At 38.8% G+C, this 24,393-nt stretch overlaps 1 protein-coding gene across 1 annotated transcript in view; it reads left to right on the top strand.

Moving 5' to 3' along the window:
* LOC136243089 (neuralized-like protein 4) overlaps positions 1-24,393 on the top strand; it is a 222,273-nt gene that overhangs the window by 181,964 nt on the left and 15,916 nt on the right. The window contains exon 6 of the mRNA XM_066034606.1: positions 23,446-23,593. Coding sequence (XP_065890678.1) covers positions 23,446-23,593 — 148 coding nt within the window. The remainder of the gene's footprint in view (positions 1-23,445; positions 23,594-24,393) is intronic.

Below are 24,393 nucleotides of genomic sequence, written 5' to 3'. Positions count from 1 at the left end.
TACTTATTGTATTGAATTATTATTATTATTTTTTTTTTTGTGATTTGTCTGTACATTTTTCTTCATTTCTGAAGTTGTACAGTATAGGTAAATAAAATAAATAAATAACCACTGAGTTATAATTCGAAAGCCAACTACGTGTAGCAAATGTGAGATCGAGATACTCTAATAGAACAGTCACCCTAATAGAGCATTCAGCTACGTTTTTAACTTACTAAAGTATACACTGCAAGTTATTTTGTAGGGAGTTCAGCTACAAATAGTTAATCTTATGGACAATTCAGCTACAAGCAAGTTACCCTGTCGAGTGCTCAGCTACAAATATATCGCTGTAGAGATTTAAAACATTACAAGTCACACTGAAGAAAGTTCAGCTATAAACAAGTCACCCTCTAGAGTTCAGCTACAAGTCACTGTGTAGAGAATTCAGCTACAAGCAAGTCACTGTGTAGAGAATTCAGCTACAAAAAAACTATCCAGTAGAGAGTTCATCTGTATAGACAAGTTAGCTACCCTATAGATATCAGCTACAAACAAGTTACTTTATACAATGTTCAGCCACAAGTAAGTCACTCTGTAGAGAGTTCAATTAAAAACATATAATCCTATAGAGAGTTCAGCTAGAAACAAGTCACCCTGTAGAAGATCAGCTAGAAGAAGTTACCTTGTAGAGAGTTCAGCTACAAAGAAACCATCATATAGAGAGTTCAGTTGCAAACAGATCATCCTGTAGAACGTTCAGCTACGAACAGATCACCCTGTAGAGAGATCAACTAGAAGGATCACCTTGTACAGAGTTCAGCTGCAAACAAATCACCCTGCAGATAGTTCAGCTACAAGCAAGTCACCCCTGTAGAGAGATCAGTTACCTTGTAGAGAGTTCAGCTACAAAGAAACCACCATCTAGATAGTTCAGCTGCAAACAAATCACCCTGTAGAGAGTTCAGCTACGAACAGATCACCCTGTAGAGTTCAGCTAGAAACAAGTAACCCTGCAGAGAGATCAGCTAGAAACAAGTCCACCCTGTAGAAGATCAGCTAGAAACAAGTAACCTGTAGAGAGAGCAGCTACAAAAAAAAAACATCCAGAGTTCAATTACAAACAGATAACCCTATAGAGAGTTTAGCTAGAAACAATACACCCTGTAGAGAGATCAGCTAGAAACAAGTCATCCAGAGACCAGCTAGAAACAAGTCAACCTGTAGAGAGATCAGCTAGAAGAAGTTACCTTGTAGAGAGTTCAGCTACAAAGAAACCATCATGTAGAGAGTTCAGCTACAAACAAATCACCCTGTAGAAAGTTCAGCTATGAACAGATCACTCTGTATAGAGATCAGCTAGAAAGATCACTTTGTAGAGATTTCAGCTAGAAGGATCACCTTGTAGAGAGTTCAGCTGCAAACAAATTACCCTGCAGATAGTTCAGCTACAAACTAGTCACCTTGTAGAGAGATCAGCTAGAAGAAGTTACCTTGTGGAGGGTTCAGCTACAAAGAAACCATCATGTAGAGAGTTCAGCTGCAAGCAAATCACCCTGTAGAAAGTTCATCTATGAACAGATCACCCTATATAGAGATCAGCTAGAAAGATCACCTTGTAGAGAGTTCAGCTACAAACAAATCACCTTCAGCTACAAACAAGTCACCATGTAGAGAGATCAGCTATGAACAGGTCACCCTGTAGAGATTTCAGCTACAAACAATTTACCCTGTAGAGAGATTAGCTAGAAGAAGTCACCTTGTAGAGAGATCAGCTACAAAGAAACCATCCTGTAGAGAGTTCAGCTACAAACGAGTTACCCTATAGAGAGATCAGCTAGAAACTCATCATCTTGTAGAGTGCTCAGCTACAAACAAATCACCTTGTAGAGAGTTCAACTACAAACAGATAACTCTATAGTGAGTTCAGCTAGAAACAAGTCACCCAGCTGAGAGATCAGCTGCAAATAAGTTACCCTGTAGGGAATAATTTGTATGTAATAAATATATATTTATAATTTGTATAATTACTGATAAAATCAGAAATAGTATTAAAAACCTGCTTTAAATCTTGATTATCATAATGATTAAATCTTTTTTTTCTTCCTGTGGTAAAGAAAAAAAGAAAGCCAAAAAGCCAGCCATAGGCCGGATTTAGGGTATACAAATGCAAAAAGCAGTGATATCTAATCCAAAACAGCCAAGCTGTAAAAAAAAGAGTATGGCCCCCAAAAAGGCTATTGTGAAAAAAGATGTGAAATCCAAGGTGGCGGCCAAGAAATGGCTGTGATGGTATGTTAATAATATAAATTTTAACAACAACAATTCAGGTGAATTTGGTGCCGCTTGCACATCTTTTTTCACAATAGCCTTTTTGGGGGCCACACTCTATTTACAGCTTGGCTGTTTAGGATCAGATTATATATAGCTGGGCGGGCTTCTTCCCAGTGGCATTAGATTGGAGCCATGTAATGTGTGCCAGTACATCAGCGGTGTCGCATTGGCACAGTGATCAGTCTATAATATACATATACAACATACAGGAGATAGTTACACATTATGGTATATCAGCAATGCATCAGTTATTGATTGTGAGTGTAGTGAGCGACATAATAATGACTACATACAGGAATACATAGCTACAAGGTACAGTAAGAGGGGCCTAGACTCAGGGGTACACAACTACCTGAAACACAGGTAGCTGGATCCCTGGCAAGACAAAACCATAAATTACCATATACACAATTACAACATTAAGTAAAAAAACAGTTAAAAGTTCTGTAATATCCCACAATTCTGATGAGCAAGCATTAAAGATCCTATAAGAACATGAAATGGCCACACGAGCAGCTTGTTCAAAAATAGATCAAAAGAGTGTTTTTGTAGATGACAAATTCTAGATATTGTTGATGGCAGGAAGTGACCTAGACAACCAATTTCATTTGTAACCAGCTCAGTAAATAAGCCAGTACACTCAAAGTCTGAAAGTAAAGGGCCATAACGAGCTACTTTCCTGGAGCTGGCAGCTGCATAGTGTTATTCTCTATTGGTAACAACTGAGAGTTCCAGTAAGATAATGTGAATCACAACTATATAAGGCCTACTGGATGATGATGAGAAGTTTGGTGGAATAGTACTTGGCTGGCTAGTGCTTACCAAGTGACTGGGGAGATCAGCATAAAGTTTATATCAAGGTGGTACATTCATCTGTAGGCCATGGACAAGAACCTGTAGGACTGAGTCATGGCGCCAGGTATATCTTCCTGATCAAAGGCAGTAAAGCAACCAGTTAAAATATGGTTGGTTGTAGGCTGGTTCGAGCAACAAAGAGGACATATTGGACTTGCAATTATGTTCCATTGAGCCAAGTTCATTGAAGTAGGGAGGATGTCACACCCAGCACGCAAGAGAAAAGACAGTTGTTTTTCAGGCAGACCTATAATTGTTGGCAACAGTAGTAAAGGTGAAAATCAGCAATTACAGCTAGCAAGCCAGGTGGGATTAAGCATAAAAATGTACAATAGCAAAACACTGAAACATACTCTTTACCTTGTTGTTCACAAGCGCATCAGTTTGTGGCACCAGGAGCACATGTTCTGGATGGTAATAAATGATTACAAACAATACTGAAAATAAAACATACTTGTAATCTTGTAAAATGGTTCTCCTGCAATCACTCCATGAACCGTCGCTAATCTTCTCATTCACGATCTGGCATGGGTGTAGTCCATTAATTACCTGGGTGTTATATAGAATCTAATCAAAAACAGCCAAGCTGTAAAAAAAGGTGTGGCCCCCAAAAAGGCCATGGTTAAAAAGATGTGCAATCCAAGGTGGTGGCCAAGAAATGGCTGTGATGTAGGTTAATGGGAAAAATTTTAATTACGACAATTCAGGTGAATTTGCATTGCCTTCTCCACTAGGATTCAGCACCAAATTCACCTGAATTGTTGTAATTAATTTTTTGCCATTAACCTACAATCACAGCCATTTCTTGGCCGCCACCTTGGATTTCACATCTTTTTCACCTAGGCCTTTTTGGGGGCTGCACCTTTTTTTACAGCTTGGCTGTTTTTGATTAGATGTCACTTCTTTTTGTATTTGTATATTGCAAAGCCGCCTATAGCTGGCTTTGGGGCTTTTTTAACCCATCTGTTTTTCAGGAAGAAGAAAAGAACTTTTAATACTGCAACTATTTTTGATTCTATTATATAGTAATTATACAAATTGTATACATATATTTATTAAATGCCAATCATTCCCCACAGGATAATTTATTTGCAGCTGATCTCTCTACTGGGTGACTTGAAATGTAGCTGAACTACAGGATGGTTTCTTTATAGCTGACCTCTCTACAAGGTGACTTGTTTCTACTGTAGTTCATCTCCCTATAAAGTGATTTGTTTGTAGCTGAACTCTCTGCAAGGTAATTGATTATAGCCAAGCTTTCTACAGGCTTTTTTTCTAACTAATTTCTATATAGGTTAACTTATTTGTAACTGAACTTTCTACAGAGTGGTTTCTTTGTAGCTGAACTCTCTACAAGGTGACTTGTTTTAGCTTATCTCTCTACAAGATGACTTCCTCTAGCTGATCTCTCTGCAATGTGACTTATATCTAGCTGAACTATCTAAAGGATGATCTGTTTGTAACTGAATTCTCTACAGGGTGACTTGTTTCTAGCTGATCTCTCTATAGAGTAACATGTTTCTAGCTGAACTCTCTACAGAGTGTGTTCTATGTAGCTGAACTCTCTACAAGGTGACTTCTTCTAGCTGATCAGGGTGACCTGATCTCTCTGTATGTTAACTTTTATCTGGCTGAACACTCAACAGGGTGATTTGTTTGTAGATGAACTCTCTACAGGATAGTTTCTTTGTAGCTGAACTCTCTACAAGGTGACTTGCTTCTAGCTGATCTCTCTAGACGGTGACTTCTTCTAGCTGATCTCTCTACAGGGTGACTTGTGTAGCTGAACTATCTACAGGGTGATCTGTTCATAGCTGAACTCTCTACAGGGTGAATTGTTTGTAGCTGAACTCTCTACAGGATGGTTTCTTTGTAGCTGGTCTCTACAAGGTGAGTACTGCTACCACAGGGTGACTTGTATCTATAGCTGAACTATCTACAGGATGATCTGTTTGTAGCTGAAATCTCTACAGGGTGATTTGTTTGTAGCTGCTTTCTCTACAGGGTGACTTGTTTCTAGCTGATCTCTCTATAGGGTCATTTGTTTCTAGCTGAACTCTCTGTTCTTTGTAGCTGAACACTCTACAAGGTGACTTCGTCTAGCTGACCTCTCTATAGGGTGACCTGATCTCTCTGCAGGGTGACTTTTATCTTGTGAACTCCCTACATGGTGATTTGTTTGTATCAAAACTATCTACAGGGTGATTTTTGTATACCTGAACTTTCCACAGGGTGATTTTTTTTCTCCCTACAGGGGGTGATTTGTTTGTAACTGATATCTCTACAGGTAGATTTATTTGTAAGTGAACTCTTTGCAAGGTGATTTGTTTGTAGCTGATTTCTCTACAGGGTAATTTGTTTGTAGCTTAACTCTCTACAAGGTAATTTACTTGTAGCTGAACTCTCTACAGGGTGATGTGTTTTTAGCTGATCTCTCTACAGGGTGATTTGTTTGTAGCTGATCTCTCTACAGGGTGATTTGCTTGTAACTGAATTCTCTATATTGTGTCCAGTTTCTAGCTGATCTATCTACAGGGTGATTTGTTTGTAGCCGAACTCTCTACAGGGTGATTTGCTTGTAACTGAATTCCCTATTTTGTGTCTAGTTTCTAGCTGATCTATCTACAGGGTGATTTGTTTGTAGCTGAACTCTCTACAGGGTGATTTGTTTCTAGCTGATCTCTCTACAGGATGGTTTCTTTGTCACTGAACTCTCTACAAGGTGACTTGTTTCTAGCTGATCTCTCTACAGGGTGATTTGTTTCTAGCTGATCTCTCTACAGGACGGTTTCTTTGTCACTGAACTCTCTACAAGGTGCATTGTTTCTAGCTGATCTCTCTACAAGGTGACTTCCTTGAGCTGATCCCTCTATAGGTTGATTTGTTTGTAGCTGAACTCTCTATAGGGTGATTTGTTTGCAGCTGAACTCTCTAAAGGATGATTTGTTTGTAGCTGAACTCTCTACAGGATGGTTTCTTTGTTACTGAACTCTCTACAAGGCAACTTTTTCTAGCTGATCTCTCTACAAGGTGACTTCTGCTAGCTGATCTCTCTATAGGGTGACTTGTATCTAGCTGAACTATCTACAGGAGGATCTGTTTGTTGCTGAAATCTCTACAGGGTGACTTGTTTCTAGCTGATCCCTCTATAGGGTAACTTGTTTCTAGCTGAACTCTCTACAGGGTGATCTGTTCATAGCTGAACTCTTTACAGGTTGATTTATTTGTAACTGAAATCTCTTGTTTCAAACTGATCCCCCTGTAGGGTAACGTGTTTGTAGCTGAGCTCTCTACAGGATGGTTTCTTTGTAGCTGAACTCTCTACAGAGTGATTTTTTTGTAGCTGAACTGTATATAGGGTGATTTGTTTGTACCTAAACTTTCTACAGGATGATTTGTTTATAGCTGAATGCTCTGCAGGGTGATTTGTTTGTAGTTGATCTCTCTAGAGGGTTTCTTTGCAGCTGAGTTCTCTACAGGGTGACTTCTTCTAGCTGAGCTCTCTCTTGTTTCTAGCTGATCTGTCTACAGAGTAACTTGTTTGTATAACTGAACTCTTTGCAGAGTGGTATTTTGGTTGCTGAATTCTCTACACAGTGACTTGTTTGTAGAAAATTCTTTTCCAGAGTGACTTGTTTGTATCTGAATTCTCTACAGAGTGACTTACTTCTAGCTGAATTCTCTACAGAGTGACTTAGTTGTAGCTGAACACTGTATAAACTATAATGTGACTTGTCTGTAGCTGAACTCTCTTCAGGGTTACTTGTTTGCAGATAATCTCTATAGGGTAACTTGTTTGTATAGATGAACTCTTTACAAGGTAGTTTTTTTATAGATGAACTCTCTCCACAGTGACTTGTTTGTAGCTGAATTCTCTAGAGAGTGTTGCCGAACTCTCTACAGGGTGCATGACTTGTTTATAGCTGAACTCTCTTCAGTGTGACTAATAATGTTCTGAATCACTACAGCGATATATTTGTAGATGAACTCTCTATAGGGTGACTTGCTTCTTGCTGAACTGTCTATAAGATTAACCGTTTGCAGCTGAACTCCCTGCAGAATAACTTGCAATGTAATAGAATTCTACAATGGAGTAAATAAATTGCCCTAGTAGGGGTAAAAACTAATACTTTTTTATTCATAAAAATCGATCACGTAATTGTGACACAGGTAGGGTTTTATGTCATATTTCCATGGTATTTATCTCGATTTCTTTACAACAACCAAAGGGCACTCCTACGATGGTTACTCCATCTACATAGCAATTTTCAACTCATTCCATGAAACGGTTTACCCTGTAGGCATGACAACAAATCGATTTTGTTTTACGCAAATAATCGGTCATAAATCCTGAACCATTTATTGGATTTGCACCAAGTGTGATCCTATGATTAGCCGTTGGACTCCCTTTCTGTGTGCCAAATTTCAAGGCGATTGGATTACACGTTTGCGTTTTATAGCAATTTTTGCAAGTGTGCGAAAACACAAAGAAGAAGAAAAAAAAAACAAAGAAAAATAATCGAAACTTTGGCAGCTCGTATCTCGGAAATGGCTTGAGCGATTTCCTTCAAATTTGGTATGTAGACTCCCCAACCTGGCGGGAAATTCTGTAGCAAATTTGGTTCCAATCGGATAAGGTATCACCGAGATACAAAGATGTGACAATGATGTTTTCTTCCTGTCAATATAACCACAGTGTGGCTCGTCGGCTTCTTGGGCCGCATGACACTATCGTGTGTCTTGATCACGGTGTGACATGCTGGCTTGTTGGGCCACATGATTGGTGTCTTGATTACACATCTGTTAAAGTCATCTGCACAAATAGGCTTAGTTTGTGCTTTCATTCACAGGCAAATCAATCCCCAGTTAGTAAATGTCTGTAGGCCTCATAGTTTCCAAGAACGCTATTTATTTATCTATTTATTCATTATTTGTTTACGATGTAATTTTAACCGCATTTCGTAGTAAGTTTTAGTACTTGATTGTATAATTATTGCTACACCCGGGGCACATACAACCACCAAAGGGACAATCTAGAAATGGGCATGTAGAAACAGTGTATGACCAGCACAGTGTGTGTGGGTGGAAACAATGCACATACACAGTAGCACATATGTGACCGTCTCAGCAAAAACCCGTCTTGTTTGCACAAGCATGCGTATTGAGAAAAATGAAATTTAAAATAATTCGTAAAATTACACATGCTACAAAGAAAAATATGTAAGTTTTTATCGGGCCAGTATTCAAAGAAGGAAGACTCAAATCAATTTAAAATATATACCATTTTTTCGCCTACTCATGGAGTCTTCGAAACTCTTTGTATCGTTTCTGTAATTTCAACGGTATGCGTGTCACGTGTATTTGTTTACGATGCGGTAAACGTAAACAAGATCGTCATCGTTTCTTCTACCAAACTGCTTACATATCATATGTGCAAGTCACTACAGGGCTAACACTATACCTTGGCTGATGTACTGATCCATGGTGAACATTTTAAGCCAAATTGTAATGTTGTAGACTAATCCAAACGGAAGTTATGACTGAAAATGTAAGCGTCTGTAATTTATTTTCAGTATAATTGCTGTACAAATCGATTATCTTACTCTTCCTACTGTCTAGTGCTATAATTTCAAAACCACACACCACAGAAGACTGAAACTTTGGTGATCCATTCCTTGGACACTGTTAATAATACTGAGTGAATAAAATAAATTTAATTTTGCTATTATAATGGATGAGTGATGTGCTATTATAATGGTGAGGGCCTGCTACTATTGTGTTGTCTTCATTACCTGACCATGGAAGGTCACATCATGCATTGTCACCATCCCTCCTGCATGATTATCACAAGGTAAGGTGCAAGTACACACTCTCATATCTATGGTATTGAATCTCACACCTGCAAGCAATGAAGCTTAAACATTAATTCAAATTTAGTATTCCTACAAAATTTGTTACATGATTCTCCTCTTCTAAAAGTTATAAGGTTTAATGAGGATGAATCAGGGTACTGGATTAAGGCATGGCTGCTGAAGTTACCAGGAGCAGACCTTAATGATAAAAGAAGCAGGGTATTTCAATTGTCTGTCACTGGAAACAGATATCGGAGTTGTTTTTAATATGAGCTGGGCCGTATGTCCTAAAATGATACCGTGATACCATGGATATACTACAAGACAAAATTAAATTTTGGAGAACAAACAGCTGCATGCAACTGATCACTGTGAAAGATGGCAGTACCTTCAATAGGATAAAAATCCAATACCAGAAAATAATGGATATGCCACCAAGAAAAGTACAATTCCATTGTGCGGTAACATTGCAGACTGTAACTACGTATAGACGCAATAATATAGTTTACAGTATGTAGGTACAGCAACTAGCACAACCACACAGCAATTATCAGTCTAAGGGCACATTTGTGACCCAGTCTGAGAAAACCTGTCTTATCGCCCATGTCAGCAGATTCGATTTTTCACCCAGGACACACAGCTACATGAATAAACTATCTAATTCCACATTTAAAATCAGCTAGACTTGAGTGGTCTGATTTTGCTGGCTGCTTTTCCCGAGCCCAGTGGCGATCCGTGCGTGTGGTATGGGGCCTTAATGGAGCTCTGGTCAGCCTGGGAATGACTGTATGTGGCTGTACAGCTCTGTGGTGTTGAATAAGTACCTCTGCTGTGAATTTCCTTTCATTTTAGCCAGTTTTGAGACCTCAGTGGCCCAAAACTTGGCCTAATTCATCCCTTGGCCTTCTTTTTCAATTTTTGAATACCATCTTGCCCACCTTCCAGGGCCCCCACCTCCCACCAAATTTGCAGCTCGCCTGATACAGTCAACCTCGGTTTAAAAACTATCTAAAATGGCGAGAAACTTAGTTGCTGGCTACTTGCACAGTGGATGCTCTGGAAGGTAAGGAATTGGTGTAAAACATGTGAAAATTTGGTACACATAGCTTCAACCAGTGGCGGGCTACAACACACTAAATACTTAAAACCGGCATTTCTCGATACTTTAAATAGGTGATAAGCCCGGTTTTGTCAGACTGGGTCACATTTTGTGTATGTTGTGTTTGTTATCTCGATCAGGTTGTATGGTATGTAATTACGGCAGTATTTGTATGATTTTCATCTCAAAGTGATCTCACTCCTGGCACTGAAAGGTTTCAGGTTGAGAGCTATGCATTATCACATAAACTTATCAGTTGAAAACTGTGCCAGCGTTCTCCACACAATGGCTTGCAAGGCCCAATGTAAAACTACTGGTAGCTGAATGCCAGTACACAAATGGTATGGCAATGGCATAATTATGTGTAACACAATACTGTACAACATACAGGAGATGCACTTTATACTGTAGAACTGTATGCAACAATATGTATTGGCACTGAACACTGGAGATGGAAATAATTCAGCAAGCAAGCCAGGTAAAGGATGAACAGAAGTATACAAAATAACACAAATACACAACAAACAAACAATCATGTTAACGTGAAAACATATTCTTAATCTTGTTCATCATGTGGAGTGTGTCCACTGGCACCTGGCATGGCAACTTTGAACTCACCGTGCCACCTAAAAACAGCTTAGTAACATTAAAACATACTTGTGTTTACGTGTAAAGTGGCCTCTGGCTCTCCTGCAATCCGTTGGCTAATCTTGTCCTTCATGAAATCTCAAATTAAAGCATGGGTGTGGTACTGGGAATTTACACATACGTTTAAGTCATCAGCACGAACAGGTGTAATTATTAGATGGTTGTGCCTTCATTAGCAGCCAAATTTATCCCCGGTTATTTCACGTCTCAAGGCTTCGTAGTTTCCAAGAACATTATTTATTTATTTATTGTGACATAATTTTTAACCGTATTTCTTATTATCCTTAGTGCTTGGTTGTATAGTAATTATTGTTATGAATTAACATGCTGATTGGTGTGGAAACACCCCGGGGCAGTGTGCACTCGGAATATTCGAGCAGTGCACACCCCCAGGGTGAAATCACCATTTACCATGTTTTTAGTATGTGTGCATACAAAATAGACACAACTATATAATGTTTTCCTAGCTATACACGCCACCCTTCCACCGCACCTAGCTCTATTGCCTACTTTTTCCTAGTTCTAATCACAATAACATTTTCCACAAAGTGTACGCAACAACACCAAACAAACAAACACTCATGCAAATATCTACCACATAACATTGTACCATTGCCATAAATATACCTAACAGCACAAAACACAAATAACATTCATACAGATATCTATACACAAGTACTTTGGGGAAAGGGCAACTGAGGAAATTGTTGGAGCAGGGTGTAATAACTTTTGCACAAGCCACGCAGACAAGCATTGTGGATATGGCATAACTGGATTTACAGTTGACCACGAAGCAAATATGTGTTCCAATTAGTACAAAATTGCAGCAACGCACCATATATACATAGCAACACAACGTGATAGCAGCAATCAGTGAATAATCATACATGTTAAATTTAGCGTAATTGGTTTGGTTTGGCCATGCACAGACAATTAGCACTTCATCCACCCAATTTCTCCCCAAACTTCCTCAGTTCCCTATCACCCTGTTATAGCAACACTATACCATATTAGTAGGTAATGCACACATAAAGGGAAACAATGCATATATCCAATGGGCAAATACCTATAAAACATGAATGGTGAAATTATGCACATTAGGAAGTAATGATGCTTGTTGCAGCAGAATGTGATTTATGTGAAATGAAATGATAAGTAGCTCTTAATTCAAACACATATCATGCCAAAAAGTGTATTGCAAAGGCCACAAACAACAAAAGAAAATCAGCAACACAAAGAGCAGAAAGTCAAGTCATTCGTCTAGCCCAGAAACACGGTTGCTGACCACACGCATGCAGTATATAGGCAGATCATACTCATACTGCTAAAAGCAGAACATCACACATGCCAACACAAATGCAGCAACATGCATGCCAACACAGCACGACAACACACACGCAACAATACGCATGCAATGACACACCTGCAGCAACATGCATGCAATAACACACCTGCAATAACACACCTGCAATGTTATGCATGTAATGACATGCTCGCAATAACAGTACTGGAAGAAGTTATAGGAAAAAACACGTAGCATAGCTCACAAAAAAATTACGCATAATTTAATGAGCAAAATCTGCGGGTATTGATTTGGTGTATTATGCTCATAGATATTCGGAGAAGAGGTATGAGTGAATCACATATGCAAAGATAGCGTCAATCAGTTGTGTGTTTAGTGAAAATGGGAAAATTCAATGCGGATAATCCAAAGCACTATGTAATTGACTTGCGTAACCGTATTGTGGAGTCCACATAGTGATGCAAATGCGTGTATGTACAATTAACAAGTATTTACTGTGTATGTGCAATTAATAACTGTTTTCCCAATGCAATAGTACTATACTTCCTAATCATGAATCAAGTAAACCATGCCTCGTGAATGCATGCTTTATCTGCATTAGAAGGAGGATTAACGATGCTCTTGCAAACACCTCTCATGCATTATTGACTGAGAGATATTCATTCGTTTACCTTAATATAATTCAATTGTTCCATCAAAAGCATCCTGATCTCTTAAGCTTGATAAATATCAGGGAATGAGTGTAGTGAGACACCAATGCTAGCAAGAATTACAGGGAGCCTAAAAGCATATCCTGATGGTCCATAAGTATCCCTCAGGACAGCTGGTGTACGGTATAATCAGCCTTCATCAGTCACAGGGGCAGACAGGACTGACAACAGGCTGGTGTACCTGTTGGCACTCATGGCAGAGAGACAACAGGTTTTCCGGTTGTAATTGCAAATTGAAACATTAATTTTAATAATACTTAAGGTTACGGGTTACCCAGAAAATAATTTTGTAGGCTCTTTGCTTATAGTTCTGTTTTAACCGTTTTGCACGGAAGAACACACTAAAATAACATGGCATGTCAACGTACAAGAAATACCAAAAGCGGCGATACACTCAACAAGAGATGCGCTTGTACAGAAATGCAGGCACTAAACAGCGAAACTGTTGAGTTGCTATTCATCAAAAACCAGGTTTCATGGGAAGCCACACCATGATATTTAGCATTAATAAGCTATTACTTAGTGATTTCTAGGTCGTCACGAACGAATTGAGTTGTTATCCGATTGTAACAGCACTGTAGTGCACTCGCGGTATTTCCGTAGCAGAACTAATCGCCATTATCCTTGAAAGATATGATAATTAACCAGCCTCTAGTCAGTTTTCCCACAAAGTCTCCACGACAGGACCTAGATAATATAACCACCCATTGACACTGCCATAAAAAATTAGTACTAATTAGCTGACAGCTGCTATTTTTGATGAATAATAACCACATTAAGCAGTAGCGCTAAACGCTGGTTCAACCATATTGCGGGGACTTAATTTTACGCTTGACTACCTTCCGCAGTAAATTATTAACACTCACTTTGTATGATTCCTCCGCTATTATCACGTGGCTATACAATGCTTTAAAGTTAACAACCTTCTCATAACACCTGCTTGAGTTTCGTGCCAATATTGCACCATCCATTATCACGCATCAAAAAATAATAACCTATTATTAAGCGCCTAACCCGTAACCTTAAGACTAGTACATGATGTCCTGTGATCACACAGGCTGTATGATGAAATGTATGAAGAATGTGTGTTATGATGTACAAATGTTGGGAACTGAGGGCATTGGATGGCATAGCGGTTGCACATAAAAGAAGTTGAATGCACAAGCTATCAAGTTTTGTATCCTGTAAAACACCTAATACTTGCTATCACAGATAAAAGTTAAACATGTAATAACAATGGTAATAGCGTATGTATAAGTGAAGAGGCAAGCAACAGCCATAATAGCTTGTAATTATAACATTCATGCAATATCATGCATGCAATAACGCATGCAAATAACACGAATGCAATAACACACATGCAAATATTACGCATGCAAATATCACGCATGCAAATAACACGTATGCAAATAACACGCATGCAAATAACATGCATGCAAATATTACGCATGCAAATATTACGCATGCAAATATTACGCATGCAAATAACACGCTGCAAATATCACGCATGCAAATAAAACGCATGCAAATAACACGCATGCATTAACACGCATGCAAATATCATGCACGCAAATAATATCACACATGCAATAACACTCATGCAAATAGCACGCATGCAATAACACTCATGCAAATAGCACGCATGCAATAACACGCATGCAAATAACACGCATGCAAATAACACGCATGCAATAACACGCATGCAAATAACACGAATGCAATAACTCGAATGCAATAACTCGAATGCAATAGCACACATGCAAATAACACGCATGCAATAACACGCATGTAAATAACACGCATGCAATAACATGCATGTAAATAGCACGCATGCAAATAACACGAATGCAATAACACGCATGCAATAACGCATGCAAATAACACGAATGCAATAACACGCATGCAAATAACATGCATGCAATAACACACATGCAAATAACACGCATGCAATAACACACATGCAAATAACACGCATGCAATAACACGCATGCAAATAACACGCATGCAAATAACACACATGCAAATAACACGCATGCAATAACACGTATGCAAATAACATGTATGCAATAACACGCATGCAAATAACACGCATGCAATAACACCCATGCAAATAACACGCATGCAATAACACACATGCAAATAACATGCATGCAATAACACGCATGCAAATAACATGCATGCAATAACACGCATGCAAATAACACGCATGTAAATAACACACATGCAAATAACACGCATGCAATAACACACATGCAAATAACATGAATGCAATAACACACATGCAAATAACACGCATGCAATAACACGCATGCAATAACACGCATGCAAATATCATGCTGAATAAGCCATAAAGCAAATACAAGCTGCCTAGCTTGTGGTATTTATCAAGGCCACTGCTTAGTATTAAAGTGCCTGATTACACCATCCCTAACCCTCAGTAACCAACCCTACAATAAGGTAGCAACAGTCCATGCATTAGTGCAGGGGCTGATCCAGGAATAAATGAAAGGGGGTGGCTGGCTTAGTTCACAAGCTTTACATGTGCAGTAAGGGTGTAGCTATACACTGGTGAGAGAGGTGACTGCAGACAGCGTGCGGAGCACGCTTAGCGAAGTGCGAAGCACGAGCTGTCTAGGGGGGTCTGGGGGCATGCCCCCCCAGGAAAATTTTTAAAATTAGGTGTTCAAAACATGCTATTTAGATCAAATTTTACTTAGTTTCAAAACTTTTGTTCTTATACAGTAACTGTTGGCTGCTACTGCTACTGCCCTAACTACACTATAGTGTACAGATACAATATCCTAAAAGGGTCCCTTTAGGATAAATTGTATCTGTACACTGTAGTGTAGTTAGAGCAGTAGCAGCTAAGAAAAGCAGTAGCAGCTAACAGTTACTGTATAAGAACAAAAGTTTTACCGTAGCCCCCTTCCCTCCACCCTGAATCCACCAAAGAATTAAATTGAATCTGGAAGTGATTTTGACTGAAAAGAACAATTGTATGTAGCTACTAGCTAGAATTTCAGACAGTGTACTAGCTGTTTAGAAGAAACACTGTAAAGCTAGCTACAGCATATAGTTTAAAAACTTGTTGGCAGCTGTGCTATTATGTCCATTTAACAACTGCAGCTGTAAATGAACAAAACCATAATAATAAATGTCCACCTGAAGGTTTTGCTTCAAATAAAGTGCACTGTTAGTGTAGATGCCATGTGCTAGTTTGTACAGATGTCCAGGTCTATTTTAGATTATTTTAGATCAAAAGTTATAGCCCAACAAGGACAGAATCCTCTAAGTGAAACCCTTACTACTGATGGAAGTAACAGTGACAGTGAAGTTGGGGAAGAAGGTTTGATTGACAATGAGACTGAGTCTGGAAGTGAAACTCCAGTCACAATCACTAATGAAAGTGGTATCAACAATGACAGTGATGGGAATGAATGTCAATCTCAGGGCATAAATGAAGAGACAGAGGCTACCCCTTCCACTACTGAAAGTATTAGAGTTAATGCGGATTTCATTGAAGCAGCTAACTGGCCAGATAATTTGACAGTGAGCCTTCAACAATCAACTGGTGAGCTTTGCCGTGAGGTTGCACCAGAAACTTTCCATGATAGTGATCCTGTTGAATTTAATAGCAATGGTGAGCCATCTTATCCTAACGTGAACTTTGTATCTAACTCAGAATCTAGTGATATTCTGCAAGTGGCCATTAGTAGATCAAGAATAATAATTGGTCACAAAACCGTGTGATGACAGAAATGATATATCAGCAAAAATTGTGCTTGACTGATATAGGTGCTTGCCTACCATATGGAAAGTTAAGAAAAGTGCAGACTGTGATGAACATAGCCATATGCCTGGCTGTAGATAAGCCTGGCTGTAGATAAGCCTGGCTGTAGATAAGCCTGGCTGTAGATAAGCCTGGCTGTAGATAAGCCTGGCTGTAGGCTTGTGGAAGATAACGATAGTCTATATCTTCAACTTTACTATGAATGGTATGTTGAACTGCACATCTACAACCAGTGTAGATAAACCAATGTACAATTGTATGCATATGGGAGGCTTTTGCTCGTTAAACAGTAATTATATACGTGGGCAGCTGACGAACGGCCTTATTTTTTCGAGCAGAGGTAAGAAAACTCTGCACTATGCTACAATAAAGCTAAATTTGCTGACCAGTGTAGATAAATACCAATAGGTACATCTGTATGCATACGAGAGGCTTTTGCTCATTAAACGCTAATTATATGCATGGGCAGCCAACTAACGGCTTTATTTTCGAGCAGAGGTAAGATAACTCTGCATTACGCTACAATAATGCTAAATTTGCTGAGAACACTGAAAACGCTCAGCCACAACAATACGTTGTGTCAAACTAGACGCCAGCTCGTTTTCGATTATGCAATACTGTATGATAGTTTAACACTTCGTAACCACAACAGCACATGGCAATTATATAAAAGTTTTATAATGGAGGGACTCACCGGGAATCATCAACAGTAGCCATCGCCTAACTGAGAAAATCCTATTCAACATCCAGGAAATTGGTGAAAGGCTCTGCCTGCTCATCCTTCACGCAGCCGAGCGTCCACAATGTCCGTTTCATCCAAGTTTATCATCATGCCGCCTCCACTAGACTTCACCAACTCTGCTCCAATTCGATCTTGAGTAGTAGCGACTCTCCAGTGACACCAAGGACAAAAGTTTTTCTGTCTGCGAACACGCCATGCACTATGGAATGATCTCGTGATCTCAAACCTGTCAAACCAGTTTATTACAATGATTCATTATGACGTCATTATCCTACAAGATTGGTTCAACTTTTACTTGAAACAAAAGTGTTGATTTCAGTTTGTGGTGCTAGCACTGCTAATATACAATGCCTCTTTAATGGACCTTACAGTCAACTCAAGGATTCTGTGTTGCTGAATTTAATTACTTTACTCGAAAGACTAGTTTATCACTAAAGGATGCTGGCTCCATTTACTATGGTATGGTACGTAGATTTGCACTGTATCCATTCTACGCCCACACCAAGGCATGTTAACTTCAATTTATTGCGTTGTAATAAATTACAGAAAGCACAGTAATATAAATGCAGTACGTACAATATATAAACTGGTATTTTATAGCTAACCAACTCAGGAGCAGCCAGCACCTGAAGAGTTGCATGACCCTTTCATAGTTACGGTCGCAAAGTCTGGGAAAACAGTTGGACATTTACCAAATATGGTTAGTTCTACTTATTCAAAAGCAACGACGAGAAGAAAGGCACATCAAAGATTTGATCTGCCAGAGTTGTCATGTACCCCAACATTCCCTGAAGCAAAGAGGATGAAAGTAGAAGAGATGTCATCATCTGCCCCAACAGTCCCTGAAGCAATACAGATCAAAGTAGAAGAAATAGAAGATGACCAAATTATGTGGCCTTATTTTCAGGAACAAGAATACAGCTTTATTGTGATGATAAGCTGATGATTGAAGAGCAATGCAGATTGAATGACTGGCACATCAATTTGGCTCAAGCCATGTTGACATCTCAGTTTCCTAAGTGTGATGGATTAAGGAACACACTATTGCAATATTGAGTGAAATTGAGGATAAGTATCAAATTTGTCCAGATTTTCACACCCATAGTGATCACTGGGTAGTGATTTCTGATATACATTGTTCTGGGGATGAACTTAACCTGTGTGTAATAATCTTGATTAATTTCACCATGACTGATACACTCAATGTTTGAGAAAGACACTGCTATCACTACAGTAGAAGTACAAAAGCAGTAAGATGATGTTGACTATGGAGTATTTATTGTTGCCATTGCTACTTCCTTACTGTATAGTTTGACTCCAAGTCCATATGTATAGTCACTACTTTGGTCTCACATCATCACTTTTTTTGAAAACAAATCAATTCAGCCTATTCCCTTGATTGGATTATCAAGATGCGTATATTATTAAGTAATCATAGCAATAATACTTGTAAAAACATCATTTTTTTAGCAGATTTAATCAAAGGATTAAAACATAAATACATGTATATCATCACCATGTTAATTGTACAGAATTACAACAGCAGTACAAAAGCTAATTACAGAAGAAGAAAAAACAGCAGAACAAAGAACTACGTACTTGTGACAAAAAAAAATTGGTGATCCAAACATGTTTAAATCCATTCATGATTATATGTGACTGGATTTTGGAAAAACCATCGAAATTGCACACTAGAAGTTTCGAGATAAATGCGGTTTTAAAGAATTGAAGCCAGCATAACTCTCCAAGGATAGCGAGCACGCGTATGAAACTTACACAAATATGCATCAATCTGTTACCTTTCAGGCCACGTCCAGTACTTGTAGCTGCTTGTAGAGTTTCCCGCCAAATAAGATAGAAAATCTGAGCAGTTGGACGAGCGAAGTAGTATCACGAGTGCTCACAAAGGGGTGGGGGGGTGGCGGGGAGGGCAAGAGATAGACCTCAAAATGGAGGCAGACCACGAGCGGAGTCCAGACACGAGATTACAGGGCTGTGCTGGCTCCTTGGTGGCTGATATGTAGCAAAATCAACAGAGAAAACGTCTGGCCAACATTATAAGGCTGTCCACCAGTAAACCACTTATTCTTGCCAAGCCAGGTCTTTCACAAGGCCTGAAACCACCATTTGAGCACTCCACACCATCCAGAAAAGACATTTGTTAAAACCAGCCTCGAGTAGTTTGAGTAGTACTGAGGGTCAAAACTAGTAGTACCATAGTGTAGCTATCTACTGGTGGTGTTAGTTTGATTTTGCTTGATGTGCAATTTGGATCGGTTTTGTAAAATCTGGTCACATATGGGGTGTGCAACTAAGTAATCATACAAGTTGATCGTCCACTTGGCTTCAGTCTGTTTCATGATACTCAGTCTCAAGTCCACTGGTTAAATTTCTTTGCTGGTACTTTTCTGTTCAACGTTACTATCAGTTTTCAATTCTGAGATACTGTTTTACAGCTAAATTAACACTAAAATCAAGGGGTTAGAGGTGGTCAGTACAGATGGGTGGCACAATAACATACGTATACAACAAGTTATTACGCTGCAGCAAATTCAACACCCTAGCTGTTGTCTGTCCTTTAAACTCGTCTAAATAACCAATCCACTATGGTTTGCATCCGACTCCAACTGCCTTCTCTTTTCAGTCATATATGAGACAATGATGGACTGAATGTAGGAAATCATGCTGTCTTTATTACACTAATCATTAGGTGTATGGGTAATCTGCCACCCTTTTGGAAAATCAACAGCTTTATGTCACCTTGATATGTTGCCCTCATACACTAGCTGTACTGGTAAGAATGTCTACAGAGAAAAGCTACAAAAGTGACCTTAATTTGGCATTTGTCATCAATACCCACCACCCCCACTCTTTTGGAACTCTCCTGAGCCATGGTCCAGTCTGACAAGAGGATATATTTAAAGCTGTCTGATCACCATGTCATCAGGAATCTCCACCATTGTTACTGATGACATAATATCCATCAAAAACTGTGACTTCAGTTCTTCAAAAGTGGAAACAGAAAACTTGGGTTTCTTGGTCGTTTCCTTATGTTTCACAAAATTCATTCTAGATAGCAGTCCAACTTTTTAAAATACAACATAGTTTCCATTGCACTCCAATATTCCTGGAGACTTTCTTTAATTCAGCTGCTATAACTATGGCTGTATTAATTATCCCACCTGTATCACGAATAGCATGAATGTATTTCTTCAGAAGGGACTTTATCTCTTCATGAAAGGTTGACGGTCTTCCTCTTTTTTACCTAGTAGTTCTGTGACTGGTTCATGGTGTGGATCTTTCTCAGATATATCAACAATTACCTTTTTCTATTCACACATGGTAGTGGGCTTCAAACCAGGAAATTCTGCTCTGAAATGATCAATCGCTGCACTTATTCCATGTACCACCTTGTAGTTTCCAATTCTATCTCTTTCCTTTCCGGTATATCTCTGGTAAGTTCCCCTTTGTGTAACTCCATTTCTGTCATCACCATTTGTAAGCAAAGCCATAACCTCCTTGTTCACGGAACTAATTGCAGTAGCTGAGCTTGTCTTGAGAGTGGTCCGCTAGGAGATGGTAATGTAGAATTCAACTTAAAGTATATTATAAACTCTTCATATCTTTGCCTCATGCACAGTACCGAATTAATCAGTGCTCACCAAATTTTGTAAGAAAAATTTTCATGGGGTTGCTGTTAGTTACGAAAACTACCAAAATTTTATACTGCTAAAATTTGGAGCCATACAGTACTTGTTGTAATAAAGTTAATAATGGTTCGAGTTGTTACAATAACTTCTTTACTTAGGTAATGCATTACATTTGTAAGTAAAGTAACTCAAGTTATATTAGCATACTTCATTATATTACTTAACTAATGTGTTATGTAAGTAATGCGTTACTCCCAACACTGGTGCTATGTACTGTAGCTTCTCTCACCAACAAGCTGGTATCAACAAAGCCAAAACTGTAACAGATTTGAATCTGATTGAATTGTGTCCCTACATGGAGACCATGTTGTACTATCCCCTGTCTTCATTCAGCAGACTCCAAGAAGCAAAGTGGCATATTGGCATCTCCTACACTGATTAGGTAGCTTTTAATAGTTATAATGATATCAATCTTGCCACTTGTCTTCCTTTAATGTTATAGTGGCTTTAATCTAGTTGCTATTTATTTATTCCATCGAAACAATCCAGTGTATGCATGAAGATCTTATAGGTCTAGTAGCAAATAGCTACCTAATATTATGACATGGACTATACGCCCTAGAAATACAATTAGCAGTTGTTCAATTTCATAAATGTGATCCGTTGAGCAAAAACCAGACTAGTTTGTAAACAATTCTGTTGTTTTTTTTTACCTAGATAATGATAATTGCCATTGAAATACATTGGATAAAAGTGCATGCAACAAAAATAATTTGTGTGTAGCTGAACTCTCTTACATGATGATTTGTTTGTTTTTTGCTGAGCTCTCTACAGAGTGACTTGTTTGTAGTTGAACTCACTACAGGCACTAAACTCTATGTTACTCACTTATAGCTAAATTCTATACAGGGTGAAGTATTTGTGGTAGAACTCTTTATAGGCTGACTTGTTTGCAGTACACATCAGTTACCCCGTTGAGTGTTCAGCTACAAACAAGTCCCTCTGTAAAGAATTTTACTGCAAACAAACTACCCTTCACCTAACCACAGCTCTGTAGGGTTATTATTTATGTAGCTGAACTCTATATAGCGTAATTTGTTTGCAGCGGTGAAGAAAGCTGTCCGCAATTGAAAATGACACAAACAACGACAGAACACAATAATATAATTACATATTTCATGATAGAATGCTCATCACTTCCAGGTTCAAGTGTTTTTCAATAGCAGAACCTACTATCAATTTTATCCTGTATACATTTTGGAGCCCATCTTCGGACCCCCTCAAGAAAAATTTTGAAAATCATGTGACCCAGTATGGGAAAACCCATCTTATCGCCTATTTGAAAGAGTTAAGAAATGCCAGTTTTTAAGTGTGTTGTAGATTGCCAATGGTTGAGGCTATGTGTACCAAATTTTCACACATTTTACACCAATTCCTTATAAGATCACCCATTGTACAAGTAGCTTACAGCTAAGTTACCTACCATTTTGATAGTTTTTAAATCTATGTTTACTGTGCCAGGTAAGCTCCAAAAAGGGTGGGAGGTTGGATCCCGGAGGTAGGCAAGAGGTTGTTCAAAAATTAAAGAGGAAGATGTAGGGATGAATCAGGCCAATCTATGGGCCATTCAGGTCTCAAAATGGGAAAGTACATTTACAGCACTGGTGTTTTATTCATTACCACAGAGCTGTACAGCTAAATGCAGCCATCCCCAGGCTTCCCAGGGCCCCACACTGCTTGTACAGATTACCACTATGCTTGGGCCAGCTAAAGCAGACCACTCAAGTCTTGCTGATTTTGAATGTGAAATTTGATAGTTCATTCATGTAGCTTTGAGTTCTTGGTAGAAAAACCAAATCTGCTGTCATGTACAATAAGACCGGTTTTCCTAGAGTCAATCACATACAACTGTATAATGCGAGATCATGTGATCCAGCCTATAATGAACTTTACACCACTTCCTATTAGCAGTTTTCCTATTATGCTTGGCAACTAAGTACCTTTTACCCTGTAGGCATGACGGAAATTTGATAATACTTTGCGCAAATAGTTGGTGAATCATGATCAAATTTCACCAAAATTGGTACTGAGATTCACTTTAATACCCGTTTAAGTGTACCAAATTTCAGGAGTACACATTTCTGTTTTGTGGCAGATTTTGCAAAGTGTGCAAATTGAAGAAGAAAATTTGAAGAAATTAAAATGAAACATTAGCCGCTCATATCTTGAAAAGGACTAAAGCAATTTTCTTCAAATTTGGTAATTTAGTGTGTAGACTCCCTTGCCTGGTGGGCACTTCTGTAGCAAATTTGGTTCCAATTGGATAAGGGTTCATGGAGGTACATACATAATTATGTCTAAAAATCAAATTTCTTTCTGCCAATATATCCGTATAGCATGCTGGCTTCTTGGGCCGCACCACACACTACCGTGTGTCTTGATAGTGTACCATGGCCACTTCAACCTTTAATTTTATTTCTTAGGTACATACGTTGGAGGTGGTGACTCTGTTAGTACACGAAAAGGCCACTTCAATGATCACTTTGGGCCAGCAGACTTTGACACGGAACAAATATTTTTATCTCCATCTATTAAATATGTTGAGATGGAAGCCTATTCTACAACTCAAACGTATGTATGTATAATTAAAATAAGACAACCATGTGCATTATACTTTTGCTTTTAATATGTATGTACAGTGTACATATAAGTCACGTGCATACGTATGTGTGTGTATGTCTTTGTGTACATGTGTGTGTGTATGTGTGTTAGTGTGTGTAACCAGTGTAAACTGTACATGGCTCGCATAGTAAGTCCAGGTAGGATTTCAGGTGCCCATACCTTCACCTGTGAGGTCTTTCCCCAGGAGGAGTTTCCTATACCGGCTCATCACACCTAGGTGTCCCAGTGCTGATTCACTGAGTAGGTGTGACTGTGCTAGTAGCAACCAAAGGTTTACTTTAGCTTTGCTTATTGTGTGTGTGTGTGTGTGTGTGTGTGTGTGTGTGTGTGTGTGTGTGTGTGTGTGTGTGTGTGTGTGTGTGTGTGTGTGTGTGTGTGTGTGTGTGTGTGTGTGTGTGTGTGTGTGTGTGTGTGTGTGTGTGTGTGTACCTGCATGTGTGTGTGTATGTGTGTGAATAGGTGGGTAGATAGATTCATGTATGCATGTTAGGAATGCATCTTTGTCGTAATGGGTGTGTAAAAGCTATGAGCAAATGTTGGAATAATAGCTGCAATTGTTGTGAAGTTCAAATAAAAATTATATGGGGATGCTCTATAACAGAACAGTCACGTACAGGGTGTATGTTAACCCTTAAACCCGCAGCCATTTTACAAAATGCAAGTACTGTAAACGCATAATCCAGAAAACTGGATTATACGCAAGCCTTTTAAACAAACTAATATAGAACAAGAACTTTAAAAGCTGTCTA

This window comes from Dysidea avara, chromosome 2 (genome assembly GCF_963678975.1).
Source record: "Dysidea avara chromosome 2, odDysAvar1.4, whole genome shotgun sequence".
Lineage (NCBI taxonomy): Eukaryota > Metazoa > Porifera > Demospongiae > Dictyoceratida > Dysideidae > Dysidea > Dysidea avara.
The sequence above is the reverse complement of the archived record's forward strand: the minus strand, read 5'-3'. Positions and strand labels throughout refer to the sequence as shown.